Genomic DNA, 19,111 nt, shown 5'->3' on the forward strand with positions numbered 1-19,111 from the left:
AGCTCACAGTAGTACTTCCAGTTTGCTGGCTACCCTCAGAATATGAAGAAACTGGAGAACAGTCTTCTGCATATGTATACAAACACGGAGCATGCAGAATCAAGTTTTAAACAACTTTACATTCTTTCAACTCTCTTCTCTATCATCCTGTTTCATTAAGTTAGGCTGAGTTCTTGTGGTCCAATAAGCCGTTTGATGAGTAATCCTTGGAAGAGGAAATGTCTTTCAGTGCCGGCCACGTGAAGTAGAAGAGAGCTTTTGGAATTCTGTAAAGGTTATAAACGTTTCAACATAATCTTTGTGACATTTTATCTCTTAATCCTTTTTTAAACAGCCATGTTTTCAGAAAAAAATGTACTTTTTGTTCCGCCTCGCGCAGCTAGCTTCACCAGTTTCCCACTCGTCTCTTTTTCGCCTCGCTCAAGGCCCTTCAGCAATAACTGTTTCAGGTGCTTCTGTTGTGGTTTTTTAATGCTATTCTCCCCCTCCCCAACAATGAATGCTGGCACTTATCCCAGGTATGCACTGTGGCCTTGCCTGAAATGATCACATGCATCTTTGGGCAAGCCCCTTTTCCATTGAAAGACATACTTTCCATTTGCCGTAATGACAGAATAATGGCATCACACCTGGTGCCCCACCCTCATTTCCTTGCATGTACAAACACAAACACACCTGCACACGTGCACACATGTGCACGGATGCACCGGAGATGAAACTCTCAGCAAACACATAAATTCCTCTGACTAAGGGTTTGGAGGTGTTGGGTTCCTCCTAGAGTTACGTAGGGAATCCCCACCCAGCCCCTCGTCTCCACTCCCATCGTGTCTGCTGCTGCCTACACAACCCACAGCGTTACCCCATTCACCCTCTCCTCGCGGCCAAGTGGAAACTCGTAACCACCTTTCATTGGGTGTTCTGCCAGTTCTGCACATACCTCTTTACTTCTGAACTCCTCCTACCCGTACTGTCTGTGAACTAATGTTTACATCTGTATCCTCGAAACAACCTCGCAAGCACCAGAGCCACGTCTGCAGGCAAACGACACCTCGGCTCTGCATTTTTTATTATGTTATCATGGGAAACATCCATTAAGTTTTCTCAGAGCCCAATCTGATATCTTCCAATATCATCATTACACCTCTACTGACTAAATTCTCTTTTTCCTCAACTACATTTGACGATCCATCCATCCATCATCCATGAGCTTATCCTGTTCAGGGTCGCTGGGGGGCTTGAGCCAATCCCAGCTGTCATTGGGCGAGAGGCGGGGTTACACCCTGGACTGATCGCCAGTCAATCACAGGGCTGACGCATAGAGACTGACAACCTTTCACGCGCACATTCACACCTACGGGCAATTTAGAGTCGCCAGTGAACCGAGCATGCCTTTGGACTGTGGGAGGAAGCCGGAGCACCTGGAGGGAACCCACGCATGCACGGGGAGAACATGCAAACTCCACACAGAAAGGCCCCCTACGTCCGAACCGGTATTCGAACCCGGAACCTTCTAGCTGTGAGGCGACAGCGCTACATTTGAAGATAAATTGCTTAAAACAAACATACAACAAGGTGAATATTACCACATTACAGCATGCTAACATATCGCCCAGTGGACACATACTTTGGCTTGTTTCAGCAGGAAACCACAGAATATCCTCAGAATCAGTTGAAGGTAAAAGTGCAGTGACATGTCCATACTTTGTTTTTAAAAAAGATACAAAAATATTTAGATTACAGATATGAAAAGAAACCTCAAAGTCATGCTCTAAATCTCTCTCCGTGAATGCTTACCCCTAATAACAAGGTCTCCTGTATGTGCCTTACAATTACTCTATGGGTCGTTTCATCTTCATCCCTCAGATCCAACGAGGCCTACGTGCTTCCGCTGTGATGCAGGATTGGTTGATGAATCAGCTCGATGCCCTATATATGGCAAATTCTGTGGTCTTGGTCAACACAAGTCCTTGTAGTTAAGAGTTCAGCTCAGTGCGTTGGGCATACGACTCTGAAAAACAGGACTTTTTGATGCATATGGCGGTCAACTAAATTTTAAGCAGAAAACATCCTTTAAAGAAGGTGTATTACGGCGTTTCACATTTTAAGACATAATGATACAATGTTGGATGTCCACGGGGGTGAAGTTTCAAATCTGTAGGTAAAAGTATGTTGGAGTAATTCCCAGGCTTCTCAGCTCAGTCTGCAGGCTGCTGCAAACACACAGTTTTTTCTACACGCTGCATTTTGTGACATCACAAAGTGCAGCCTCAGCAGGCTTCAGAGAGCCGGCCAATCAGAAGAAAGCGGGCTTGTCGGAGCGGGGTTTCTTAAAGGGACAGAGCTGACTGAGTCGTTTCAGGCAGAGGCTGTATGAGGGCCTGCAAAGAGCACCAGTGTGTTTTTAACTGTAACTTATGCTAAGCTACTCCACAGGTATCACGAGGTTCATGAAATAATATCTTTTTTTTTTCCTCCACAAATCAAATCTTTCTCCCCTGGCGTCACTTTTATTTTAATGTTTAAAAATGGTAATAAATGCTCTTGCTGGAAAAGAATTTAGCAGCAATCACGTCTTGTTAGTCATATCTCCCAAGCTGTTAATACAGTATATTACACTCTGTTGCCTATTTTTGCATCATGATGAAATTACTACGCATGAACACAGCAGCTCTTCAGGGTTTGAATGTTTGGTTGTAGAGCACGCCCAGCAACCCCAATAAAACCCCGACTACATGTAATAGTTCCTGCCCAAAGCGTTGCCCCAGAAGAAGAAGTGATCATTATTTGATATCCTCCAGCTGGTGTCCTAGTATTGAGTGTATATAACATTGTCTCCATGGTGACTCCGGTTTACTATTCACACGCACACACACAGTCCCACAGATGGACAAGATTTTGGAAGCAGCCAGGCGTATTGTCTTGGACAGATTAAGGCTGAATCCATTTTATGCTCTGAATTTAAACAAGGGCATTTGTGTTTGACTGTGAAGGGAATGCTGTGAGAGCAGCGGTGACCTCATCTGTCTGCGTTGAAAAACAGACAACAAGCACTACTGTTTTTGATAAGCTGAAACTAAAACATGACCTTCTCTGTGTCCCATTTAGAGAACGACTGTTCCTGTGGCACGTGAAGCTCCTCTTTCCTCAGAGTAGCACAGAGTTCAGTCAGAGGAGGTGAGTCATACAACAAAACTCAATAATACACTCATCAAACTGTCTGCTGAAGCACCCGCCAACGTCTTATTGAGTAAAAGAAAGATATCAATACTGTTTTAATACTTAGAAGAAGAATCTAGTTGCGCAGTCTGCAACACGGCAAGAGTGTATATATGACCTCATGGTCATTATTTGAGTTGTTTTGGATGCTAACATTCACAACATTTTCACACTTTTGCTTCGTCCTTGAAAATCTCTCCTGTTTCAGGGTGTCTGAGAAGCAAACCCTGGAGCAGATCTTGACCCCTTACATCCATCCTACAGAGTCGGACCCCGTCACACGTCAAAAGTAAGATACATTTAACTTCCATGTGATTATTTTGTTTTTGTTTACTTGGGCCAACAGAACAACGACCTTTAACCCCAGAAAAGAACCTTAATTATCAGGAATATATCGTCCTCTCTGACACTGCACTGATTGAGGTATTTTTTCTTTAACTATAAGTTTGAATTTTGATACACTTACATGCCTTTTTGGCCTGTAAAAATGTATTGATATTGTTGTTAATGAATAAATCATCCTTTCTGTAACTACATGCAAACAGTAGTGAGCTGATGTGTGTTTGTTAGTTTGGGATTTCCACAGCAGGTGAGTAAATACTCTGTTCATGTTTTATGGCCAATTCTACATGATGATGAATCTGGGAATAGTGTCAGCTCGGGGTGGACCTGACAGCGACGGCTAAAGCGACAGCTGTGTCCATACTAAAGGAAGTAAGTCCAGGAGCATTGCCCCAGCTCGAGTATGGGACTCCAGGGTCTGGGACCCATTCAGATGAAAGTTCAGGGAATTATGAAATTTCTAACACTGTTGTATGAGTGCTTGGTAACACTACAGTGTTATAAGTGTTGAGAAATAAAGGCGACCAGGACCCATGAGAAAAGATTTCTGGGAATTCTAAAAACTAAGAAAAACTATAACCCAGTTATAATTAAGTAGAAGCATAAACTGTTGCATTCTGACCAGACCTGTTTTTATATTTTACTATATTTTGTCTTCTCATAATGCTCTGTTTTTAACTGTGAAAAGCATTTTGAATTACTCTATGTATGATGGTGCTTTCTAAATAAATCTCCTGCTGAATCATGCAGCAATCTCAGAAGCCTGAATGTGAAGCATTGAATTTAAACTACTTGGTTGATTGGTTCAGTCACTGGACTCAGAAATAGAAGTGGAACACTTAACAATGTGATAATAGACCCAGAAACCAACCCCAGATTGATATATGGTTTGGAAAACCTCTAAGTTTCTAATGACTTCAGCTCAGCCCATTGTTTTCTCTTAATGACTTAAAATCAGCCGTTTTCTTTTGCCCAAACTGTGAAGCTGAGTTCAGTTCCTGGATCCTGATGCTGAACCAATTGCTGATACCATCATATCTCACGATCACCCCTCATTCCAGCAGCACTGAGACATTTATGTGCTATGGCATGGGATCGTCCAGGGAATATTACACATCATATGAGCTTTTTGTTTTCTCTACAGCCGTGTTGTTAAGATGCAGCCTGAGTGCATTTATGTATCAGTTGTTAAAACACATGAATATAATGCTGTATTTCTGACTTACTTACTGTCCGCTGGTAAACGGTAAATGGACTGTGCTTGTAAAGCGCTTTTCCAGTCTTCCGACCACTTAAACCCACTTTTAAGTTGTATGACCGTCTATATACTGTAAGTCATACAGTCTATATATGTTACTGCCTTTGGGAGCAATTTGGGGTTCCGTGTCTTGCCTAAGGACACTTCGACATGTGACTGTAGCAGTCAGGGATCAAACCCCCAACCTTCCAATCGAGAGGCGACCAACTCTACCACTAGAGCCACAGTAATGTATTGTGCTTATTCCGCTACCAGTACAGGACATGCCTCCGATGAAGGCTAAAATGCTGTATCAGGTATCTGCATGTACGCCAATCAATGAACCAATCAGATACCATGATTTATTATCCCCTCCAACAAACTGTCTTGGGTCCGCAGCGTCTGCTACTTAAAATGTATATGTGAAGGAAATAATATCAGACCATCTCTGCTGTCCAAACCATTGTCTGTATGAAAATAAAGGCCATTTAGGGGCACCGGTTTAGCTCAGTGCGTCACACATGCAAAGGCCGCAGTCGACTCCCACCCTTGGCTCTTTGCCGCGTGTCGTCCCCACTCTCTCTTCCCTTGTTTCCGACACTTTCCACTGTCCTGTCTACTTCAATAAAAGCATAAAAGGCCAAAAAAAATACATTAAAAAAGAAAATGTAGGTCAGTTGTAGCCTTGACTGCAGCTGTTGCTCTGATGACCTGTATCAGGTCCCCTGCTACATGTACAGCAGACCAGAGCCCCTATAAAAGTGTTTGGCAGCAGCGTTGAGGAATTATGCCTCAAGAACAAATCACTCTGTACGTTTTAGATGGAACAGGTTGGTACATTTATATAGCTGTTAACGGATTCATATTCAATAATGTGTTACCGTTTTGTCCCATCCGCAGCACTTTTCTATCTCTAATTAAAATGAACTGAGGAGTCTGAATTCATTTAACACTCTGCTGATCTGTACCAGCCACTTGAATGTGAATGTTTCCCATCGAGTAGATGGATAGTTGAAGTGGCTGCCTTTAATAGGTCCAATTAATCTCAATGCAACAAGGAGAAAGTGAATTTACACAAGCTGTTATCAAAGGTCATTTTCTATCCTGATCTTTCAATATCAATCTGCTCAATCCGACCTCAGCCCACAGGATTTGGTCGATGTCTCCATGTTCCCACAATGTTGTAATATCTCATGTTTCCCCTAACATAACCTGCTGCCTTTCAACAAGGCAGGCTCTTTGATTGCCGAACACTCAGGATTTCTTATCTGAGGCTGTAATAGAATTGTGATCTGACTCCTTTGACCCAACTGATAACAGTCAGCATTAAGTGGTCTGCTGTAAAACACTGTGGTGAAGCAAATCAGCATATTTGGAGGAGCTGATGCATGCAAAATGTCAGCTTAATAAATAGCATGTAAAACTACTACTAGAGCATAGTGTCGTCTCTTTAGAATAGACACCTTACTTGGTCCACTGCCACCAATGTAGACACAGGCCCTACTCAGACGAGACTCAAGTGACTGGGGTTTAACTCTCCATGGCTCATTGGCTGGCTGTTTACGGCGGGCTCAGGTACCGTGGCTGTCAGTAGCTGGGAGGATTGTACGTTACACAAGAGGCCTATACAGACTGTATATCAGTCAGCATACCAGGCAAGTGTACATTTGGGTCTCTCCTGTTCTACCCTCAAAGAGCTCTTTGTGATGTGACCTTTATGGCAACCACCGAGGGAAATTCTGCAGCGTCTAGGTTCCATTTGTTTTTTTTATTGTCTTTTGTTAAAGGTAGGATTGGAGTTGAGACTCTAATATCTCCCGTGTTGATGTGATTTTCTGTTTCAGGTTGAAGGTGTATGTGCACGCTCTGTCTGATGATGTGAAAGTCTTCATGAAAGCAGAAGGGAGGAAGGCTAACTCAGTAAGGTGAGGACTTTTTCCCTTTTATCCCCAATATCAGTATAATGTCAGAGTCGTCCTTGATTCCTGTAGGGAAATATATTTTTATGTATCTTTATGGAATTGTGCAACTGATAGGACTTAACACCTCATGTCTAAAACCCCTGTTATGCCGTTGGAATGGTTTCCTGAATTCCAAAGAAAGTGTGTAGGATTGGGGATTCAAGTCTTGACCTGCACAATAGAAACAAAGCTGTAAAAACACTTTGTATGGCCAAATATAATAGACTGGAGATACGAAGTGAATGTCACCACCAGATCATCGCCCACTGGTTTCTGAACTATGGTTTTGAAGCCTGGTGTTCTTTTTAGCCATTAAGGTGGATAGCCAAGAGATTGTGTTAAGTGAACCTCAAGGGGACGTCTAGCAGACAGCTAGTGTCCACAATTGATCAATAATGCTAAACCTTTAACTCTGCATAGCCTTAAGCCTGAATATAATTTGAAGGTGTGTTATATAGAAATCTGGCCCTGTCTGTACTGTCCACAATAAAAGGGAAATTAACCCTCGAAACAAATGTTTCCGTGAACCAAGCTGTAAACATTTTTAATTCTGTTGTAAAGTTGAGAAGTTATTATTGGGTGAATGCCAATTGACTCACTTTTGGAGCCAGCGCCAAGTGGCCATATGAGGAACTGCAGTTTGGGGCACATTTTTCAGCCAGAGTCCACTGCAAAAATAAGTTTCTCTGGTTCTAATAATGCAAAGAAAACAAGTTCAACAACGGACGTTAGGCCAATCTTGGTCCTTAAATCGTGCAGCTTAGCTTTATGGCTTGTGACCATCCGTCTTCCTCTTGATCACATTCAGGAGGTTTTCACTGAGGTTCAGATCTGGATTGGGCCGGTCATGATATGATGAGATGCTGATTTAAGGAACATTTGAGTCCTCTCTTAATTTTTTCCAGAGCTGTATGTTGTAAACATACAGTTTTATAGTTAAAATCAATGTAATTTTTTTTATATTGAGCATAAAATAAAATGGAAGGATCTTTTAAAGTCTTGATAAGTGTGTAAGGATCCTGTCATTGCTCAGGCATCCGGTCTGTGTGACCGCTGTGACTTTTCGATTGGACTTGCCAGTCGAGACTGATTTATCCAGCATGTATGAAATCGACATGATTTGATTATGAACATGACATCACTGACTTGTAAATTCCTACAAAGCTACACAGACGTTTGGCCGGTCGGGCCCAAGCTTTTCCTTCCTCCCTTTTTTACTTTGATTCCAGCTTTGAAAAATTCCATTGATCAAGAAAATTCAACTTTTAAACATCTTCCATCTGCTTTGTTTCACTTTCTGTCTCGCTCTGTTTCCACACTCTCTGTCCCGTGTGCTCTTCCCTAACTGTCTCTCAAGGGATTCTTTATGTGGATCAGGTGATGGTGATGATAGCACCCATTTGCCTCGCCTACTTTCAGATTCTTTGGCTGCCCTCCATTCCCACTTAGTCATGGAGTGAATGATGATGCTCATAATCATTACCCCCCTGGCCAGCACGAAACGTCATGAAACCTCCCATCCTTCATCCTTGTAACTCACACGTGCTCCTCTTGTTTTGCCCAGTGGGCTGGGCTGCCCATAAATAACGTTTAATGGCAGAATATAGAGAGGAATTACTGAAAAATGAGTGCAGAGATCTCGACTTTGTAAGTCAAGGTTTAGAGTGAGCTGTTAGGTGGACAGCTTTTAACATTATATGGACTTAATGGAAGTTTTATAATGACCTTAATCATGACAGTCATTACAAGGTAGTTTATAACGTTGCACACTCCCAGGATGATTTTATATAATGGTCAATGGGTGAGAAAATTGCTTCAGATTTCACCCGAAAAGGTGAGCCAGACCGGTTTAAACTGATTTTCACTCAATTTAATCCTCGTGTCAAAAATCTTAATGCCAGACAACAGCTGATGGTAACTGAAATATGAGGAGTGTTCAGAGTATACTACTAAAAAGTGAACACAACAATAAGGACAATAGGCAATATATTTGCTTATGTTTCAGTTCAGGACAGTCCCACCGCCCCCGTCTCCCACCCCGTAATACAAAAAAATACAACCTGAGACCCTCTTGAATTACCTCTTGAAGTAAAGTGTTACTTACTTATAAAAGCCTCCAACATGGTTGTCAGTATTTCCAGATGAGACTTGATTAGATTTTGTGATAAATCTTGTAGTAAACAAAAGGTGCTTTTCAACCAAAAGTTCCTGGAACTTTTAGTTCATCATTTGTGCGACACTACAGTTAGCCTGTTGGAGGAGATCCCCATGGAGGAGAGTCAACTTGTGCTGTTTTCGTGCTTTATTGCATTACAAGTGGATTAATTAAGCACGAAAGCTCACCGCCTCCTACTTCCTGTTGGCACACACAACCTCACGCCGCGTGTTTGCTGCGGATGTAACTGCGGCACGTCCGCTCCGTGAACTGTCCGTTTATGTTTCCTGTAACAGCGGCGCCTCGTCCCCGTGCTGGTTAATGCTGTGGCTGGAAACGGTTGATGACATACCGCCCACAGGTCTATTTGTGTTTATTTTATAAGGAGTCACTCCACCTGAACTATCCTACTTTTTCACAAGGGTGTCAATCTGAACCAGGAGTGGTAAAAGGAAAAAGGGGAGGTTGTTATTTTAAGGAAATAGACTTAAAAGTCCCAAATGATGAGAGAAACATGAAAACATGCTGCATTAATCTGGTATAATTTCCTGTATTTTTTAAGATTGCAATAAATATGGCAGAGCAAACAAAAAGATATCACTATGAATGTTTTTTTCCAATAACGTGCAGCACTAGTGTGTGAAATAAAATGCTGCGAGTACTCGACCAATCAGAAATGATCAGCACTGCAGGCTCTGCCCTGAATGTTCCTGGACCTTTGGAACTTTGGACTTTTCAGGGGGCAAGTCATTTACCCTGAAACTAAACTTAGACCCTGGTACCTGCTGAACGAGTTCCTCTAAAGGTTCCTACTTCCTGGGGAAAGTTCCTGCTGTCGAAAAGCCCCTAAAGATAGTAAATCCTCGTCCATGTTTCTGTATAGTTTTTATATACACACCTCATTAAGTTGAACACGCTCACACACCACACACAACAAATGTGCACCTGTGCCCCTCCATAATGTTACATAAGTGTGAGTCAGAGGGCAGCGATTTCTAAAGCCTGATAAAACCTGAGTGTCTCACACTCATGAAAAGTTACCCCGCTGTGTCTGCATTTCTCTCCATCAGTGGCGGTGATGAGTACATGGACATGTCTGTGTGAAAAGCGTGAAAGCTGTGCAGTATGTTAAATGATAAAGGCACATGGCTCAGTACTCATAGGACCCCCTCCATGCCTGGTATGTTTTTCAGCTTCCATTAGTTTCCTGAAATTTAAAGGTGAATTCATTTCAAAATAGTAATGACATGAAAGATGATTTGATAAGGTTTTTAAAATAACATCAAAATAGAAACAGAGATTCCCATTGGTTACAGTGTAGTCACATGTACGGTTGGTGCAGTGGTTGGTGCTGTCGCCTCACAGCTAGAAGGTTCTTAGTTCTAATCCCGGTTCGGACAAAGTGGGCCTTTCTGTGTGGAGTTTGCATGTTCTCCCTGCATGTGTGGGTTCCCTCTGGGTACTCCGGCTTCCTCCCACAGTCCAAAGACATGCTTGTTAGGTTCATTGGTGACTCTAAATTGCCTGTCGGTGTGAATGTGAAAGGTTGTCTGTCTCTGTGTGTCAGCCCTGTGATTGACTGGCGATCAGTCCAGGGTGTAACTCCGCCTCTCACCCAATGACCGCTGGGATAGGCTCCAGCCCCCCCACGAACCTTAACAGAATAAGCGGTATAGATAATGGATGGATAGATGGTCACATTTATTCACCTGTACATGATGTCATTCTACACAGAATATATATATAATTTCTAAATCATAGAAAGCAGTTAGCAAATTCCACAAAAAGATGCAAAAATACTTAAAGTTTTTACTGACTGCTAGCTTAGACTTGAAAGGAGTATCCATTGAATTTTGTTCCTACCGTCAGAATCTTGCTTTGAAATATGACTTGGAAATTGTTCATTAGTTTAAGACCAAACTAGACAATCAAAATGTAACATGGCGGATAAAATAGACAACATATTGGAGCCTATATGATATACTGTAATCCATAATATAATGTCTCATTGAAGATTCTTTCCAGCCCCAGTTTTTCTGCTCGTCAGCTAAAGTTGAAAAACAAATTGGAGCAGGCATCTACTTCTTGTAGCAGTAGCTTATTGTGTAAGCCTTCAGGCTTTGTTAGATATAATATGAATTCTTCCATATTGAGGTCCTATAACAACAACAGAAACAAGTTCAAGAACCTCAATTTTTGGCCACATTTCTTCTTCTTTGTCAATCTTATTTTACACCAAAGTTACAGTGTTTGTTTTTCCCACCTCTTCGTGAAAGGGGGCTGGTATGTAGGTACGTAGGCGCACACACCTTCCATTTCCGGAGACATTTTTAACAAATGAGTCACAACAGTTGGTATCATCCACGTAACAATGTCTCCGGTTTCTGGAGAAGGATTTTATTAATGACTCCTAGCAGCTATTAGCCGCATACAGCTAAAGTCGTAAATCAGACCTGGAGACTGTGTCCTGTCTAGTCTTTGATTCTGAGTCATTCAGCAGCATAAATCTCAGACTCTGTCTCACTTTCTCTCTCTGTAATCCTTTCCTGTCCTACCTTAATAGCTGTGAGTATGACGTGCATGAAGAGCGGGCCATAATTTAGTTCTTAGAGCGTCTGTGTTGTCAACATTATAGCAAAGAATGGAAGCAGGGTAAAATAAGGATGCTTATTGGAGGGGGAATTTCCTCACATTAACTGGTTGCAGTTACATAACAAGATCAACAACCACAGACTTGAGCTCTAATAAGACGAGAGGCCCCCCTTACGATCCCTTTTTAGGGGTCCAAACAAGGTCAAAGCCTTGCAACCACAAAGGGGCCTCCGTGTTTTTGAATAATGCAGTCTTAGCAGAAAGCCTCTAATTTTGAAAGCTATTATTAAGGTTATGAAGTCATGGGCAGCAGTAGTCATGGCACAAAGGCTCCGACTGCATGTTTATGTTGCTGAATGACTACTGGAATATCAACCCGCTCCAATAAAGGAGCTCTTGTGCTAAACTAAACATAGCTGTGTAACCAGTAAATATTCTCTGACTGGAAATGAGACAGGTCGTGCATCAAGAGAACCTTTCACACTCCTCTGCGTGTTTGTTTGTGTTAGTTTTTAATGTTTACTTTTTATTCATTGCACTCGAGATCCAGAGGATGCCCTTAACTCCTCTCCCTTACCTCTTCTTTTCCTCTCAGTCGGCTGAATCCCACAGAGCATCGAGGCCTGTTGATGTGTCAGAAGTGGAGATGCTGTTTTTACTTTTGCAGCCAAAAAGGAAACCTGTGTGTGTGTGTGTGTGTGTGTGTGTGTGTGTGTACATTCGTGTTTTGTTAACGTGTTGCAAACCCATCGGACAGTGATCCTTCTGTCCTGTCCAAGCAGTTCTTTCTCTCTCATATTTGTGGCAAACCCTCTCCTTAGCCCTCCTGAGCCTCTCGATCTGCTCTCCCTCAGCGTGCCCTGAAGCTAGGTTCGAGTTTGTTTCTGTGCTGCAGATGCTTCCTCTGCTCTCCTGCAATGCTGGACTGGTTTGGGGCAGTTTTACTAAAATAGCAAGGCATTAATAGCAGCAGATTTTATTGCATAATTGTTCAGTGACTGCGTGTGCTCAGGGATACAGATGCAGCATAAGAGGATGGGCAAAGACCCAAAATATTCTCTGCCACAAAGGCACCACCTGCACCACAGCACCCATCATGCTTCACTAACACTTCAAGTAATTTAACCCTGTGACAGTTGAATTGTTTAATCGCAAAGTGATGTGGACACGCTACTTGAAATGCTCTTCTATTTTGGCAGCCTGTTTTTGCTTACACAATCCCAGCCTCTGGGACAGTACAGAGCGCTCCTTGCAAAATGGAATTGGACTGAACCACCAAAACAACATGGAGCAAAGCTTAACACTAAGACGGGTATCAAGACTGAAATGCAATGTTAAGGTTTGTGTAGCTTAGTTTTTATGGTTGGTGAAACGGTCCAACAATGGAAAATGTTGATATATTATCATTTATCTCTATAAAGAGATATCTGCATACATGGCATGTTACATCATAATTATCATTTAAGAATAAATAGTGAATGTACGCTGTGGAAAAGAATGTTTGCTTGTCGATCTAAAACCAGTTAAAATATTTTGTCAACTACTGGTTCTTGTTGGGCTGCACGGTGGTGCAGCGGTTAGCGCTGTCACCTCACAGCGAGAAGGTTCCTAGTTCGAACGAGGTGGGCCTGTCACTGTAGAGTTTGCATGTTCTCCCCGTGCATGTGTGGGTTCCCTCCAGGTACTCCGGCTTCCTCCCACAGTCCAAAGACATGCTCGTTAGGTTCATTGGTGACTCTAAATTGCCCGTGAGCGTGAAAGGTTGTCTGTCTCATTGGTCCAGGGTAAATGGTAAATGGACTACACCACACATTCACACGCCCACTCATACACTGATGTCAGGGGCTACTACCTAAAGTGTCCAACTGTCAATCAGTCATCACATTTACACACCGATGGCTGTACAATTTGGGGTTCAGTGTCTTACCCAAGGACACTTGTACACTGAGGGAGCCGGGGAATCAAACCACCAACCTTCCGATTGAAAGTCGACCGACTCTACCGCTGTACCTCGCCTCTCGCCCAATGACAGCTGGGATAGGCTCCAGCCCCACCCAGCGACCCTGAACGGGATAAGCTGTATAGATCATGGATGGATGGTTCTTGTTGTTCACCTCGGTTTTTGTGATTCAAAACAGAGTTCGGAGGAATTGAATCGAAACAATCTGATCTGTTGTATTTCAAACCCCATGTGTTTAAGTGAAATCCAGTCTTGATGTTAATCTAACAATGCATATTCAAAATGCACAAGTCAGAAACAATGATGCTATTCATGGTTGTCTCACACCAACTTTAGTTTTTCAACAATCCAACTGTGACATAAGCCCCGTATGCATCCATCAAGGTCTGATTTGTGCATTCACAGCATTTATAAATGAGGCCCTTTCCTGTCATTACATAATTAAACACAACACTGACGACATACAGTAATATTGGCAAGAACGGCAACAAAAAAAAAAAAGGTGACATAATGAATTAGCAAGCAATGGTGGGAAACGTTTGCAGTCAGCAGTATGCAAAGAGTGTCCAAATACAACAAGAGCATTTTTCTTACAATATGTAACAGTGAATCAATTTCACTTGGACTAGTAGACGGCCGCGGGCATGTCCAATTTATCTCAGCGCTGGATTAATCTGATTTAATTTGTCGGCACAGTCATGCTTATTCAATATCAGAATGTTTCTTCGCCCTTGCACCTTACCACTGCTGTACCCTTGCCGATGCATCTCAGCAGTGGTGTTGAAAACAATAGGAACCTCCCCGAAGAGAACATCCGTCTAGCCCTCTGTTCTGTTCATTCACTAGAACACAATATAGAGACCAGATGTGTGCGTGTTCTCGTCTGAGTCATTGAGCCGTGTTTCTAGAAATGGCCGGAGCTTTAACAATCCCATCGACACCACAGGGAGCCGCAGACTGCTCAGAGATCTGCCCTTCTCCTCGCTGTTGTTTGCAAACACTCATGTTTTAGTTTAGCTTGTATATGCACCAAAATAGAAAACATCCGCGAACATTAATGAATTACAAGTTAGACATAAAAACAAATGAAATGAAACGGTATTTATCTGGTGCGCACATTGCAAACCAAAGGGATTCAGTCCTTGTTTATATCCTGTTTTTGACTGCCAAATATTTCTTTCTACCCCTGAATTAATGTGTCAAATATGGTGTCCATCTTGCATAAGTGTTTTTGTGCTCCTCTGAATGAACATGCACCGAAAAAATACTCCATTTGCCGCACAGTGGCAACACATTTCCTGCGTGTTTTGAGACCCACAGGCTATCCTTTCTTTCCTTTCCTGCAAAAAGTACCAACGCATATTGCCGTTTATTTGTGGGACCATGCAAAATAATCTTTCGCCCACCAAAGAGAAAGCCTTCCAAGAGGGAGGGCTTCTTGGAGGCTGGCCCACCAGTAGAAACCTGTAAATGTCACATTATAGCAGAGTGCTTTGATTGGCTTTGGGAGTGGGTGTCTACCTGGGCGGTTCTCGGTCTGCTTGTGCTTTTAGCAAAACAAACAATGGCTGGCACCGCTCTGACAGTTGGTGGGGATGCTGCCAGTCACTGTATATATCCAAAATACATAATGCCTGGTATTTTGGTGATGACAGCCTGAGCTGGATGGTCCTGAATCAGTTGAGTGAAGCCATGTCTCCCAGGAATCCAGTTAACTATTTAGTCTGGTGATTTACGACCATCCCTAATGCATGACAGGACTACTTAGAGACAAGACTAGACTGATGTCATCTCATACAAAGAGCTGAAGGAGGGGTGAGACAGCCTCTTCATGCGCTTGTGAGAGATGTTTTTGATTCCTGGTAGAGACAGTTTCCATCTCTTGAGACGAACACAAAGCAGGACCTTCAGTGTGCCAGAAGATGACTCAAATCTCCATCAATCCTTGAACATTTCTCAGCCATCAATGTGCCACAGCCGGCTGGAATAAAGGGCTTCTATCCCAAGTGAGAGAGCTTCAATAACAGTGGCTCTTTTTTGCTCCAACTTTCTTGCTACCTAGTGGAGGTGGGATTCAACAGATGCCAGACGATGAGATAATATCACGATACCGCAGTTATGACATGATATTAAAGGAACTTTTGCCATTTATTGATACGCTGAGTGTTGTGATTTATTACCTTTTTTTAACTGCATAATGTCCCCAAAGGAAAAACATGTCCATATAATTTTTATTGCTACCAAATTGCATTGTCAAGCAGACGGACTGAACAACACTGTCGTAAAAACCTGCAATAAAAGCTTAAAAGCAAAGTACTATTAAATTGCAATTAAACAATGATGCCTCCATCTTTGTTTCCTGCCAGTGAAGCTGACTGAAAAGCATTGTTGTTGTTTTTTATTCTTGCACCAAAATGTTCTACCGTTAGAATAAAATATCAATACTTGACATCCTTCTATCCTTCTATGAATACAGTCCTAAAAGTCCCTAAAAACATGCGATAATCTTAATGCCACATAATTTACCCAGCATGCTTTACCTGAACTGTCCTGTAATCACCTCTATGTGTTTTTTTGCCCCGATTTTATCCGACATAGGTACCATGAGTTGGACATTCACAAAAGCCTGAGGGACAACCTGAGCTACAAAACACTGATCGAGTATCCTGTGCTGCATGTTGTACTCAGAGACCACTGGAAGGAGTATCCACCTAAAGGAACAGGTAAGAAAACCTTATCTCGCTTTAAATGTCACACATGTCCTGTCCTTAAGCTCCTTTCTGCGCCGACACTAACCCACTGCTGCTTCTGTTTTGGCAAATATTCATTCCTGTATCACCACGTTCAGCCTAACGCTTCCTCTTCAACCATGTTTTCTGTAACTACACAAAAGGGTGGATACATGACATGAGTTAAAACCCTTCATAGCCCCAAAATGACACCCCTCTCTGCTTCCCCAATTCCAGCAGCATTGTATCATGTCCTTGTGTCTCCAACTGAGACTTAGCGACTCCCTGCTCCCTTATTTTTCACCATGGCAACGTGCTACCCCAACGGATATAAGGGTGTTCTGCACAGCATCACACACACCAATGCAACCTCAACAGCGACCGTGTCCAATAAGAGGATCAAACATGGCTTACTGTTGTACAGTGACCTCATGAACTGACAAAAAGAGAAAGCGGGACATCAGCCTGTGGTTTATCTCAGCTGTTTGTCAGTTCAGGGCCAAAGAAGTGTTAAGAGTATTACTGCATGTCATTAAAAAGCAAACAGAGATTTGTTCACATTTTGGTTAAACTGTGTGTCGGGTTTAGTGTGGTCACAGAAGACCACAATAACTCACTATCATTACACTGTCAGACCCAGACGGGCCGATGACGAATGAGGTAAATTTAGTCTGCGTGTGTGTTTTCAGTGATAAGGCCTTGGTGTCGCACTGTTTTGCTGAAATGTCAGCCATAGAAACATCCTGATAATTGCTCATGCCGTGGCCTGGGAAGCCGGGCAGGAAGTGATAAAAAGCAATCGGACACTGTGGCAGCGGCCTTTCCAGTGAGGATAAAGTGATGTTGAGGGTCCAGCAGGCTTACAATAAGCAGCCTGCAGACCGTCAGTCAACTTGTTTAAACTACGTTGAGTTTGTGGCCTCACTGACCGTGAGTCAGCGTGTCTGTGATGACATTTCTATCTTGCTGTTAACGTAGTTCAGGTTGATAAATGAGTGTTTCATGTTGCTATTGCAAACATAGCAACCCTTTGGTAGGTGATCCACCAAGGGAGAAAAAGTTTAAGTAATAAGTCATAAACAAATTTTAAACAAAAAGTTAGATTCACCCAAAAATTCAAACCATTGAGGCGACTGCAGGGTTCTCTTACTGTTAGCTTGCTAACTGTAGCCATCCAAGCTAATACAATAAGCAAAGATGCCACTATTACTCTGCTATTTAGAGAAATACCAGAGTATTAGAATGTGCATGTAGCGAAAGCAGCAAAAGACTGGAATCCCCAACCATACAGAAGTATCTGCTCCAGTCTGAGGACAATTAAGCTAGTTAGCGTTATTATGCAGGTAAAGTTAGCTTAGGATGTAGAGAAACGTGTAGGAATGACTAGAAACACAGTATATAGGTAGAGATGTCACAACTTCTTGGGTGACACAATGAAGTAAATGCTTCAGTGAGTATGGGGGCCAGGAGACCCCATAGTAAGACATATGGCCTGTGCTACTCGGAGAACCAGGGTTACGCAAGTAACCCACAAATGTATGGACAGGTCATAATGAAAGCATTTATGCTAGATGATGACCTCTCTCACCTCATAATTACATTATTTAATTGTATTAGTCATGGTCCATTCCCGGGATGAATGGTTACTGTGAGGCAAGCAGCTTTTTAATTATGTCTAATACAGCACCAAGAAGAAAACGGGAACTACATTAATCTTTCATATTATAGGCTCAGCGGGGGAACTAGTTTTTAGGATACTAACAAAAAGCATGTTGGACAAAGTGTCTGAGGTTTATCGGGATTTTTCCCAGAGATGGCTGTGGGGAGAACACATTGAGAAGTATTTGTTTGTAACTTAACATTATTATTTATAAGGTCATTTATTCTCTAGCCTTTCTTCCACATGTTCGCCCTTCTTTGTCAGAATGAAGAAATGTGCCAAGCAATTAGTTATGCAACAATCAGCACGAAGCCAACCATAGCACCATCATTCCCCAACCGTCTGTACTGTCTGTCTCTGCCTCAGCATGACCCTAGCTGTGCTCTAACCACTGTTTTCTAACTAACAGCTCTAATAACGTGTGTTTATGTTTGGAGGTCGAACAATTTACTCTTTATTTTACTGTTTTTATACATAACTGGGGATCATATTGTTTCAGCTGACCCTGCAAAAGCCTGCAGTAGTTTTACAACAAAAAGCAAAGGGCCTGACCAAGAGAAGGATGATGTGACCCGAGTTCCCCCATCCATACAAGGAACCAACATCTGGACAGGGACCAAAGAGACGAGCCCTGAAGCTGAACCCCCACGAGAGAAAAGGGCCAAGAGAGAGGCAGGGGAGGAAGAAATGGAGGAGGGGGAGATCGCAGACAGTAGCGACGAAGAGGAAGGAGATGCTGAAGGAAACTCACCATGTGTTAAGAGCCGTGATGGGGCAGAAAGCCCTGCTCATGACAGGGAGGCGTTTAAAGATGGACCAGCGGACACGATGGACACTAATGTTGATGACAGCATGAATAAACACAGCGACAGCCGCAGAGATCTGTGTATAAATATCGAGTCTAGTTTTTTAACTGATGACAAGTCAGCTGCCAGAGAGAGCGCCGAGGTCAGCATGACTAAGGAGGATGCTGTGACAGAGCCGGAGCCTGTTCATACCCATCACTGTCAGGATGAGAATGAGTCAGCTCACCCTGCTGACAGCTGTGGATCGGAATGATAATGCCCAGATGTTCATGGTGAAATAAATGAGGAGGCAGACGTATCTGACAGGAAGCCATCAATCGTGTGTCGGTACACGGAGGAGCAACACAACCCGACCTGTTTTCTGTTGTTTTAAACACGTAATATAAAGAAGAACAATGGTTACAAAGACTCATTTCAGTGTTTGTCGTTTAGGTTTGTCCCATCTGTCTCTAA

The 19,111-nt window shown here is 42.6% G+C and overlaps 1 protein-coding gene across 1 annotated transcript in view; it reads left to right on the forward strand.

Annotated features, from left to right (window-relative positions):
- znhit6 (zinc finger HIT-type containing 6) overlaps positions 1–19,111 on the forward strand; it is a 37,820-nt gene extending 18,709 nt beyond the window's left edge. The window contains exons 6-10 of the mRNA XM_069680456.1: positions 3,106–3,174; positions 3,425–3,505; positions 6,640–6,720; positions 16,062–16,186; positions 18,352–19,111. Of these exons, the coding sequence (XP_069536557.1) occupies positions 3,106–3,174; positions 3,425–3,505; positions 6,640–6,720; positions 16,062–16,186; positions 18,352–18,911 (916 nt within the window). The 3' untranslated portion in view covers positions 18,912–19,111. The remainder of the gene's footprint in view (positions 1–3,105; positions 3,175–3,424; positions 3,506–6,639; positions 6,721–16,061; positions 16,187–18,351) is intronic.

This window comes from Semicossyphus pulcher, unplaced genomic scaffold (genome assembly GCF_022749685.1).
Source record: "Semicossyphus pulcher isolate SPU_LCO1_2020_fin unplaced genomic scaffold, fSemPul1.0.p SCAF_4, whole genome shotgun sequence".
Lineage (NCBI taxonomy): Eukaryota > Metazoa > Chordata > Actinopteri > Labriformes > Labridae > Semicossyphus > Semicossyphus pulcher.